The sequence below is a fragment of the Trachemys scripta genome, chromosome 1, assembly GCF_013100865.1.
Source record: "Trachemys scripta elegans isolate TJP31775 chromosome 1, CAS_Tse_1.0, whole genome shotgun sequence".
In the NCBI taxonomy this organism is placed as follows: domain Eukaryota; kingdom Metazoa; phylum Chordata; order Testudines; family Emydidae; genus Trachemys; species Trachemys scripta.
Genome location: NC_048298.1, coordinates 138,109,045 through 138,120,975, shown reverse-complemented (window position 1 = coordinate 138,120,975; position 11,931 = coordinate 138,109,045). Strand labels below are relative to the sequence as shown.

Sequence of the window (11,931 nt, the reverse complement as noted above, 5' to 3'; positions counted from 1 at the left end):
GCCCCAATGAGACTCACCCTCCCCAATAACATTCTCCATGGTGACATAGGCCACATCTAGTTCCTTGGTGAACTCCAAGACCCCCCTGCTCGGGTCCTCATAGGGCTGTAGATCCACATAGGGCTTCAACCAGACCTTCTCCTCTATGGCAAAGAGAAACAGAGAGAAATAAACACCCTGTCACCAAGATTCCTGGGTCCCCCTTGAGAGCCAGGATGCTCTGGCTGGGAAGCCAGAGCACTGGGCGAACCAGCTAGCAATCGTATGTGGAAAACCAGAGCCATTAAGGGAAGAGAGAAACTAATGTAGAAAGTCATTGCTGACAGCCAAGGATGCTCATCCAGAGCCAGGGCCCTCCAGTCTCTCTCATTAAGAATGTCTGACCCACCCCAGACCTCCCCCTGGACTCGCTGCCAGGACTCTCTCTCAGCAGAGCTCCCCTTCCCTTCCTGGCTTTGGATCTCACCTCGGTCGAAGGCTGAGATGTCATAGTCTGGCCGTGCTTGGTGACAACGGGCTTTCCTGGAAGACATAGACAGACAGTCACCATCAAACCTGAACGACTAACAGAGCAACAGGCAGGGCCGGCTCCAGCGTTTTTGCTGCCCCAAGCGGTGGGAAAAAAAAAAGCCACGATCGGCGGCACTTCGGCAGCAGTTCTACCATGCCACTTCATTCTTTGGCGGCAATTCAGCAGCAGGTCGTTCCCTCCGAGAGGGACTGGGGGACCCGCCGCTGAATTGCCACCAAAGAGCTGGACGTGCCGCCCCTTTCCGTTGGCCGCCCCAAGCACCTGCTTAGGGCGCTGGTGCCTGGAGCTGGCCCTGGCAACAGGACAATGAGGCAAAGGCAAGAGCAGACGTCTCAGAGTCCTTTCCCCAGCTGGTCAGGAAAAGGGCTCCATGCACTCTGCAGCAGTGTGGATCCAAGTGCTGCACCCACTTCCCTGTCTTCCGATGCCAAAGGTGAGAAACACTGCAGCAGCTTTATTTACAGTTAAAACTGAGGTTTTAACTCACTATACATGGGAATGAACAATACCATTGCACAGGGCCCAGGGAAGTTACTTAGAGATTAAAATCCATTAATTTACATTGTCCCCATACTTTTAGTTTTCAGTGTGCCACAGGTCCTTCTAGTGACAATACATAATGGCATCATAGAGAAGCTGTAGAATTTAGTAGCTGAACTGGCATGGGGACAGCTGTGGGAGGTGGCATATGTGAGGTTGATATCATGGATATGTACATTAGCTGGATGTTTCTGCTGAAGTGATCAGTAGTGAAATAAGTTACCCATGCTATGTAAATTATTGCATAACAACAACAAACTGTCACAGCTAATACTCCCTTAATAGAAACAGAGCAATTCACACCTCTCAGAACTATTGTTCTTCTTCGAGTGCTTGCGCATATTGATTCCAATTAGGTGTGCGTGTGCCGCATGCATGGCCATCGGAAAGTTTTCCCCTAGCAACACCCGTGGGGTCAGATGTGGAGCCCCCTGGAGTGGCGCCTTCACGTCGCTCAATATATACCCCAGCCGAAACGGCACCTCACCAGTTCCTTCTTACTGCCTGTAACAGTTGTTGGAACTATGGAGTCTTGCTCTGCTTGCTCTCCACGTTTCCCTAACTCTCTAGATAGTTGTTGTAAGTTTAGTTTATAGTTCTTATTTTTGGTTTTTAGTTAGTGTTAGCTGGATTGGGGGTTTTCCCCTCCACCCCAAGCCTTCTTCTTGGGCTCCATGCCCAAGTCTCCAGGATTCAAGCCCTGCCGGTCCTGGTCTAAGCCCATGCCAATGGACAACCGCCATGACTCTTGTCTGAAGTGTCTCGGGGAGGCTCATCAAGCCGAAAATTGCAGGATCTACAAAGGGTTTAGTTCTCGGACTAAAAAGGAGCTTGACTTCCGCTTAAAGCAGCTCCTTGTGGAGGCAGCTCTTAGCCCTCAGCCTCCTTTGGTACGGCCCCCCCGCGGTTGGACTCTGACTGAGACCCGCAGCACCAACGCTTCCTGGCACCACAACCGGCGACATTGGCTAGACACTGCTCCCACTCCCCTGGTCAGAAGCGGCACCGGAAGCTGGAAAAGGGTGGCTCTCCTACACCGAGACCAGCTTCCCTGGAGCCAACCATTGGGCTGCATCCCAGAGGGGAGCTCCCAGGAGCAAAGGCCGCAGTCCCGGCACCGTTGACACCGGCCCTGCAGGGGGATCCGTTGAGTCCGGTGCCACCAGACTCTCCAACCCGCAGTGTGGTACAAGTCCAGCTACCTTCTACCCCGGACACCCGTGCAGCAGCGAGGGACCTCATTGCCATGATGGCATCGGGGTCCCCTCAGCTCCACGCCAACACCCCAGGGCCATCTTGGGGCAAGCTGGCATTGATTCACCTGTCAGCACCGTCGGTCAAGCTGCGGCACTGTTCCCGCTCCCGGCACTGCTCTCCATCGCGGTGCCGGTCATAGACTCATAGAATATCAGGGTTGGAAGGGACCTCAGGAGGTCATCTAGTCCAACCCCCTGCTCAAAGCAGGACCAATTCCCAACTAAATCATCCCAGCCAGGGCTTTGTCAAGCCTGACCATAAAAACCTCTAGGGAAGGAGATTCCACCACCTCCCTAGGTAAGCCATTCCAGTGCTTCACCACCCTCCTAGTGAAAAAGTTTTCCCTAATATCCAACCTAAACCTCCCCCACTGCAACTTGAGACCATTACTCCTTGTTCTGTCATCTGCTGCCACTGAGAACAGTCTAGATCCATCCTCTTTGGAACCCCCTTTCAGGTAGTTGAAGGCTGCTATCAAATCACTCCCCCCCCACCTTCTTCTCTTCTGCAGTCTAAACAATCCCAGTTCCCTCAGCCTCTCCTCATAAGTCATGTGTTCCAGACCCTAATCATTTTTGTTGCCCTCCACTGGACTCTTTCCAATTTTGCCACATTCTTCTTGTAGTGTGGGGCCCAAAACTGGACACAGTACTCCAGATGAGGCCTCACCAATGTTGAATAGAGGGGAATGATCACGTCCCTCGATCTGCTGGCAATGCCCCTACTTATACAGCACCAAATGCCATTAGCCTTCTTGGCAACAAGGGCACACTGCTGACTCATATCCAGCTTCTCATCCACTGTAACCCCTAGGTCCTTTTCTGCAGAACTGCTGCCTAGCCATCCGATCCCTAGTCTGTAGCAGTGCATGGGATTCTTCCGTCCCAAGTGCAGGACTCTGCACTTGTCCTTGTTGAACCTCATCAGGTTTCTTTTGGCCCAGTCCTCTAATTCGTCTAGGTCCCCCGGTATCCTATCCCTACCCAGCGTATCTACCACTCTCTCAGTTTATTGTCATCTGCAAACTTGCTGAGAGTGCAGTCCACGCCATCCTCCAGATCATTAATGAAGATATTGAACAAAACTGGCTCCAGGACCGACACTTGGGGCACTCCGCTTGATATCGGCTGCCAACTAGACCTGGATCTAGCCAGCTTTCTATCCACCCTATTCATTCATCCAGCCCATACTTCTTTAAGTTGCCGGCAAGAATACTGTGGGAGACCGTATCAAAAGCTTTGCTAAAGTCAAGGAATAACACATCCACTGCTTTCCCCTCATCCACAGAACCAGTTATCTCATCATAGAAGGCAATTAGGTTAGTCAGACATGACTTGCCCTTGGTGAATCCATGCTGACTGTTCCTGATCACTTTCCTCTCCTCTAAGTGTTTCATAATTGATTCTTTGAGGACCTGCTCCATGATTTTTCCACTACATTAGCCTTTTTCCAGTCATCTGGGACCTCCCCCGATCGCCTTGAGTTTTCAAAGATAATGGCCAATGGCTCTGCAATCACATCCGCAAACTCCTTTAGCATCCTCGGATACAGCGCATCCGGCCCCATGGATTTGTGCTCATCCAGCTTTTCTAAATAGTCCAGAACCACTTCTTTCTCCACAGATGGCTGGTCACCTCCTCCCCATGATGTGCTGCCCAGTGCAGTAGTCTGGGAGCTGATCTTGTTTGTGAAGACAGAGGCAAAAAAATCATTGAGTACATTAGCTTTTTCCACGTCCTCTGTCACTAGGTTGCCTCCCTCGTTCAGTAAGGGGCCCACACTTTCCTTGACTTTCTTCTTGTTGCTAACATACCTGAAGAAACCCTTCTTGTTACTCTTAACATCTCTTGCTAGCTGCAACTCCAAGTGTGATTTGGCCTTCCTGATTTCACTCCTGCATGCCTGAACAATATTTTTATACTCCTCCCTGGTCATTTGTCCAATCTTCCACTTCTTATAAGCTTCTTTTTTTGTGTTTAAGATCAGCAAGGATTTCACTGTTATTTACTATTCTTTCTACACATCGGGATGGTTTGTTCCTGCAACCTCAATAAGGATTCTTTAAAACACAGCAAGCTCTCCTGGACTCCTTTCCCCCTCACATTATTCTCCTAGGGGATCCTACCCATCAGTTCCCTGAGGGAGTCAAAGTCTGCTTTTCTGAAGTCCAGGGTCTGTATTCTGCTGCTCTCCTTTCTTCCTTGTGTCAGGATCGTGAACTTGACTATCTCATGGTCACTACCTCCTAGGTTCCCATCCACTTTTGCTTCCCCTACTAATTCTTCCCTGTTTGTGAGCAGCAGGTCAAGAAGAGGTCTGCCCCTAGTTGGTTCCTCCAGCACTTGCACCAGAAAATTGTCCCCTACACTTTCCAAAAACTTTCTGGATTATTTGTGCACCATTGTATTGCTCTCCCAGCAGATATCAGGGTGATTGAAGTCTCCCATGTGAACCAGGGCCTGTGATCCAGTAACTTCTATTAGTTGCCAGAAGAAAGCCTCGTCAACCTCACCCCCCTTGGTCTGGTGGTCTATAGCAGACTCCCACCACGACATCACCCTTGTTGCTCACACTTCTAAACTTAATCCAGAGACTCTCAGGTTTTTCTGCAGTTTCATACCAGAGCTCTGAGCAGTCATACTGCTCTCTTACATACAATGTAACTCCCCGACCTTTTCTGCCCTGTCTGTCCTTTCATAACAGTTTATATCCATCCATGACAGTACTCCAGTCATGTGAGTTATCCCACCAAGTCTCTGTTATTCCAATCACATAATAGTTCTTTGACTGTACCAGGATTTCCAATTCTTCCTGCTTCTTTCCCAGGCTTCTTGCATTTGTGTATAGGCACTTAAGATAACTCGCCGATCATCCCGTTTTCTCAGTATGAGACAGGAGTCCTCCCCTCTTGCGCTCTCCTGCTCCTGCTTCCTCCTGGTATCCCATTTCCCCACTTACCTCAGGGCTGTGGTCTCCTTCCCCCGGTGAACCTAGTTTAAAGCCCTACTTGCGGCACCGCTCTGGCTTGCATCGCCATTCCCCATCATGGCGCCGCTCTGCCTGCTGGTCGCCATCACCGAGCAGATCCTGAACCTGGTGCCAATCTTGGCACTGTTCGTCATCTTGGCCCCGCTCCAGGTCCAGGTGCTGATCCATGTCCCGGTACCGATCCAGGTCTCGGCACCGCTTCCCAGCTTCACAGCATGTTCCACGTCTCCCCATCGACGCTCACTGACGCAGATCCGCTCAGCACCGTGTGATGCAGCCCATAATGCTTTATGGAAATATGCTTATGAATGTATATATGACATAACTGGAATACGTTTTATGCTACATAAGCCATGTAACATATCTCTGTAAAGGTTATGATCTACTGAATATATTCATCCTATTTGTATGCATGTATCATTTTCATATTCAAAGTTATGAATATTGGCTGTGTACTTGTTTGATTTTAAGTAGCCTTAGTAAGGCATTTGGTCAGCTTCTTAAGAAAGGAATTTGCAAGTTAAGTGCCCAATCAAGAAACACTTAACGGACAATGGAATCTTGGAAGACTGTAATCCACATAAGAAGTCTACTTGGGACTTTCAAGGTAGCATGTGAACAATGGCTGCCACCTGTAAAGTTCTGAGTCATGCATGGACATGTGACTTGCCCATGTGACTCCAAAACTCCAGCTTGCGGCTGGATTCTGCATAGGAGAGAGGAAGGGGGCTCTACCCACAAGAGAAAGTCTACTTAAGCCCCTGGGAGACCCCTCCATTTTGTCTTCAGCTGGCTCAAGACAGCCTCTCCACCCCAAAGAATACTGGAACTGGAACAAAGGAACTGGAACAAAGGCCAGAAACACAGGGGTGTGAGTGATTGCTGGACCCAGACTAGAAGGAGGCTACTCTGTAAAAGAAGCTTACTGGAACATCTCTGAGGGTGAGGTTTCATCTGTATTCAGCTTCTTACTGTACTAGGCTTAGACTTGCGTATTTTATTTTATTTTGCTTGGTAATTCACTTTGTTCTGTCTGTTATTACTTGGAACCACTTAAATCCTACTTTTTGTATTTAATAAAATCACTTTTTACTTATTAATTAACCCAGTGTGTGTATTGATACCTGGGGGTGGGGGGGAAACAGCTGTGCATATCTCTCTATCAGTGTTACAGAGGGTGAACAATGTATGAGTTTATCCTGTATAAGCTTTATACAGGGTAAAATGGATTTACTTGGGGTTTGGACCCCATTGGGAGCTGGGTGTTGGAGACAGGAACACTTCTTAAGCTATTTTCAGTTAAGCCTGCTGCTGTTGGGGGATGTTGTTCCGACCTGGGTCTGGGTTTGTAGCAGGCTAGTGTGTCTGGCTCAAACCAGGCAGGGTTCTGAAGTCCCAAGCTGCCAGGAAAAATGGGCTTAGAGGTAGTCCCAGCACATCAGTTGGCAGTTCCCAAGGGGTTTTCTGTGATCCAACCTGTCACACATCACCCTGGCCCTCGTGCTCTGGCTCTCACTCCTTGGGATCAGACACAGGTTTGAGGTTTTCGGACCGTGGCCAGTCAGACCGTGCCACCTTGATGTGGGGGCGGGGTCATGGCAGGCACATGGAGAGGGACCCACACAGGGACCCACCCAGTGGCCATTCTGGACTCCATGGGTGTACCACCAAACCCAGGGTGCACTGTCTGGGGCTTCCCGGTCAGCCCCCTCAGAGCCACGGGTGCTGGAAGCCGCCGCCAGTCGGCCTGCTCCGGGGGGTATGGAAGAGGTGGCATGCACTCTTCCCACTTTGGGACCCCTTCCGACTCCAATCCCTGAGCCGGGCCCTGCTGTTGGTGACACAGGACAGCAGGTCCCCACAACGCAGGGGGGTCAAGACAACCCTCTTCCCCCTGTAGACTCCTCTTCCTCCTCCCCCGATGAGGCTGTGGCCGGCACCTCTATCTCAGGGCCACCTCCGATCGATATCCATGCCCACCAGGACCTCCTGCGCAGGGTTGTGCGCAATATGAACCTGCAGGCTGAGGAGGTGATGGAATCGGAGGATCCTGTGGTGGACATTTTGGCCCCAGAAGGCCCATCAAGGGTGGCCCTGCCTCTCATCAGGACCATCCAGACTAATGCCAAAACCATCTGGCAGACTCCAGCCTCCATTCCCCCTACGGCCAAGGGAGTGGAGTGCAAGTACTTTGTCCCCTCAAAGGGGTATGACTACTTGTTTACCCACCCGCAGCCCTGCTCGCTCGTGGTTGCGGCTGTGAACGAGAAGGACCGACACAGTCAGCTGGCCCCTGCACCCAAGTCGAAGGACGCTAAGTGCCTCAACTTGTTTGGACGCAAAGTCGACTCTATGGGGAGGCTTCAGCTCCAGATCGCCAATCAGCAGGTGCTCCTGAGCCATTACAATTTTAACTCCTGGAACTCCATGCTGAAGTTCAAGGAGCTTGTGCCTCCTGAGTCCAGAGAGGAGTTTGGGGCCCTGGTTGACAAGGGCAAAACAGTGGCACGGACCTCTTTGCAGGCCTCGCTGGATGCTGCAGACTTGGCCACGTGTACGTTGTCCTTTGGGATTGGTCATGTCCCCCGGAGGTTCAGCAGATGCTGCAAGACCTCCCCTTCGACGGGGAGGGTCTGTTCATGGAACAGATGGACTCTAGACTGCACAGCCTTAAAGACTCAAGGGTGACCATGAAGTCACTGGGTATGCACACCCCAGCAACCCAGCAGAAACACTTCAAGCCTCAGCAACCGCAGCAGCACTCCTATCATCCTCAGCTGAGGCAGGATTTTTACAGACGGTGGGGGCGTAATGGCAGGAGGAAACCCCCTAACCCACTGTCTGGACAAGGCCAGGGCCCAACCAAGCCATCGCTGGGCTACAAACAGGCCTTCTGAAGGGACGCCCAAGGACGGCGTATCAGACCTCCCTCAGGATCTTACCTTACCTTTTTTGAATTGTTTGTCCCATTTCCACCGTGCTTGGTCGCAAACCACGGACCACTGGGTCCTTCACACGGTGGAAGCGGGATACTCTCTCCAATTTTGTTCCTCCCCACCCTCCCACCCTCCTTCCCCGTCCCTCTTTAGGGACACTTCTCACGAGCAACTCCTTATTCAGGAGGTGCAGGCGCTCTTCACCATGGGGGCGATCGAGGAGGTTCCAAGGGAACTAAGGGGCAGGGGGGTTTACTCCCGATATTTCCTAATCCACAAGGCCAAAGGGGGCCTCCGGCCTATTCTAGATCTGCGTGGGCTCAACAAATTCATGGTAAAGTTGAAGTTCTGCATGGTCTCCTTGGGCACCATTATACCTTCCCTGGATCCTGGAGACTGGTATGCTGCCCTCAACATGAAGGACACGTACTTCCACATAGCGATTCATCCGGCGCACAGACGTTGCCTCTTCTTTGTGGTCACCTGTGAACACTACCAGTTCACGGCCCTCCCCTTCGGCCTTTCCACGGCCCCCTGGGGGTTTATGAAATGTATGTCAGTTGTGGCTGCCTTCCTCCATCAACAGTGGGTGCAAGTATATCCTTACCTCGATGACTGGCTGATCTGGAGCCGCACCAGAGAACAGGTGCAGTCCCATCTCCACCTGGTCAGGGATACGTTTCTTCGGCTGGGTCTCCTCCTCAACATAGCAAAATCAACCCTGGAACCGACTCAGAGAATAGAGTTCATCGGGGTGGTTCTGGACTCCATTCAGGTGCGATCCCTCCTGCTGGACTCTCATTTCCAAGTTCTCGAGGCCTCATTCGAGGTCTTCAGAGCTTCCCGACCTCGACAGCAAGAAGTTGCCTGAGTCTTGGCCACATGGCTTCGTGTACATATGTGACCCGGCACACCAGGCTCTGGCTCTGGCTGCTGCAGGCCTGGCTCGCTTCAGTCTATTGCCCGGGGTGCGACAGCCTGAACTTGGTGGTCACCATTCTGGAGCGGGTCCTCGCCTCCCTCTGCTGGTGGCTATATTCCTGGGTGGTGTGCGAAGGGGTCCCCTTTCACAGTCTGTAGCCTTCCTTGTCCCTGGTCACAGATGCGTCAGCCCTGGGGTGGGGCGCTCATCTCGGAAACCTTTGGACTCAGGGCCTATAGTCCCCGTCCGCACTCTCCCTCCATATCAACATCTCAGAGCTGATGGCAGTGTGTCTTGCTTGTCGGGCCTTCCAGGAGCACCTGCAGGGTTGTTGTGTGGCAGTTCTCATGGACAACACCACGGCCATGTTCTACATCAACAAGCAAGGAGGGGCCCACTCCTCTTCCCTCTGCCAGGAAGCCATTCAACTGTGGTAGTTCTGTATAGCCCACTCCATTCACCCGGTGGCATCCTTCCTTCCTGGGATCTAGAACACGCTGGCAGACTACCTCAGCAGGTCTTTCCACTCGCATGAGTGGTCTCTCCAGCCGGATGTTGTCCACCCCATCTTCCAAAGATGGGGTTTTCCCCAGGTTGATCTGTTCGCCTCCCGCAGCAACAGGAAGTGCCCAGCGTTCTGCTCCTTCCAGTGTTGCTGCCCAGGCTCCCTCACAGACACGTTCCTGCTTCCCTGGACGGGTCGCTTGTTTTATGCCTTCCCTCCATTTTCCCTTGTGCACAAGGTCCTGCTCAAGATCCGCAGAGATGGGGCAAGGGTGATTCTGGTGGCTCTGGTGTGGCCCAGGCAGTATTGGTACACCATGCTGTTGGAACTGTCCATGGACGTTCCAGTCCCGTTGCCTCTGTCATCCCGACCTGCGGTCTCTCCACCTCACAGCATGGATGCTGCATGGCTAAACCCTATGGAGCTTCTGTGTTCGGACTCCGTATGGCAAGTACTACTGGGCAGCAGGAAGCCTTCCACTCGAGCCATGTACCTGGTGAAGTGCAAGCAGTTTTTGTGTTGGTGAGACCAGGGCCACACCCCACCCCTCCAGGCACTGGTGCTCCTCATTTTGGAGTATCTCCTGCACCTGAAACAGCAAGGCCTCGCGGCATCTTCTGTGAAGGTTCACCTTGCGGCCATCTTGCCAATCCTATGGTTGCTCGCTTTCTCAAGGGCTTGGACCGCCTCTACCCTCAAATCCGGCAGCCTGTCCCCGCGTGGGACCTTAATCTGGTCCTTTCGAGGCTCATGGGGCCCCCGTTCGAGTCTCTGGCCACATGCTCCCTCCTGTATCTCTCCTGGAAGACGGCTTTCCATGTCGCCATCACATTGGCGAGGCGCGTCTCCGAGCTAAAGGCCCTTACCTCAGAACCACCTTACATGGTCTTCCATAAGGAAGGTACAGCTCAGACCTCACCCAGCCTTTCTTCCCAAGGTGGTGTTGGCCTTCCACACCAGCCAGCACATTTTTCTGCTTGTTTTTTACCCTAAACCTCACGCCAGTCCCCGGGAGCAGTGGCTGCATTCTCTCGATGTCCGCAGGGCTCTGGCCTTCTACATTGAGCACACTAAGCCATTCAGGAAATTGACCCAGCTTTTCATTGTGGTGGCAGACCAGATGAAGGGTCTCCCAGTCTCCTCTAAGAGGATCTCTTCTTTGATTACGTCCTGCAGCCACGCTTGCTATGAGCTGGCCAGCGTACCGACCCCAGCTCTCACCGCTCACTCCACTAGGGCCCAGGCCTCGTCGGCGGCATTCCTGGCCCAGGTACCAATTCAAGAAATTTGCAGGGCAGCAAATTTGGTCCTTGGTACATACTTTCGCCTCGCACTATGCCATCATCCGGCGTGCCAGGGATGATGCAGCTTTTAGTAGAGCGGTACTGCAGTCCACATTGCTTCACTCCGACCCCACCACCTAGGTAAGGCTTGGGAGTCACCTAATTGGAATCAATTGGAGAGACTGCCGAGACTCATCAAGCCCTCAGATCGCTACCCCTTCCTGCTTCTCCACGTGGGCACCAATGATACTGCCAAGAATGACCTTGAGCGGATCGCTGCAGACTACGTGGCTCTGGGAAGAAGGATAAAGGAGTTTGAGGCGCAAGTGGTGTTCTCGTCCATCCTCCCTGTGCAAGGAAAAGGCCTGGGTAGAGACCGTCGAATCGTGGAAGTCAACAAATGGCTACGCAGGTGGTGTCGGAGAGAAGGCTTTGGATTCTTCGACCATGGGATGGTGTTCCAAGAAGGAGGAGTGCTAGGCAGAGACGGGCTCTACCTAACGAAGAGAGGGAAGAGCATCTTCGCCAGCAGGCTGGCTAACCTAGTGAGGAGGGCTTTAAACTAGGTTCACCGGGGAAGGAGACCAAAGCCCTGAGGTAAGTGGGGAAATGGGATCCTGGGAGGAAGCACAAGCAGGAGAGCACAAGAGGGGAGGACTCCTGTCTCATGCTGAGAAAGAGGGACAATCGATGAGTTATCTTAAGTGTCTATACACAAATGCAAGAAGCCTGGGAAACAAGCAGGGAGAACTGGAAGTCCTGGCACAGTCAGGGAACTATGATGCGATTGGAATAACAGAGACTTGGTGGGATAACTCACATGACTGGAGTACTGTCATGGATGGATATAAACTGTTCAGGAAGGACAGGCAGGGCAGAAAAGGTGGGGGAGTTGCGTTGTATGTAAAAGAGGAGTATGACTGCTCAGAGCTCCAGTATGAAACTGCAGAAAAACCCGAGAGTCTCTG

At 52.1% G+C, this 11,931-nt stretch overlaps 1 protein-coding gene across 1 annotated transcript in view; it reads right to left on the bottom strand.

The window, feature by feature from the left end:
* EPHA1 (EPH receptor A1) overlaps positions 1–11,931 on the bottom strand; it is a 74,911-nt gene that overhangs the window by 7,851 nt on the left and 55,129 nt on the right. Inside the window, exons 8-11 of the mRNA XM_034766227.1 lie at positions 7,543–7,798; positions 5,337–5,523; positions 467–522; positions 18–143 (exon numbers count right to left, since the gene is read on the bottom strand). Of these exons, the coding sequence (XP_034622118.1) occupies positions 18–143; positions 467–522; positions 5,337–5,523; positions 7,543–7,798 (625 nt within the window). The remainder of the gene's footprint in view (positions 1–17; positions 144–466; positions 523–5,336; positions 5,524–7,542; positions 7,799–11,931) is intronic.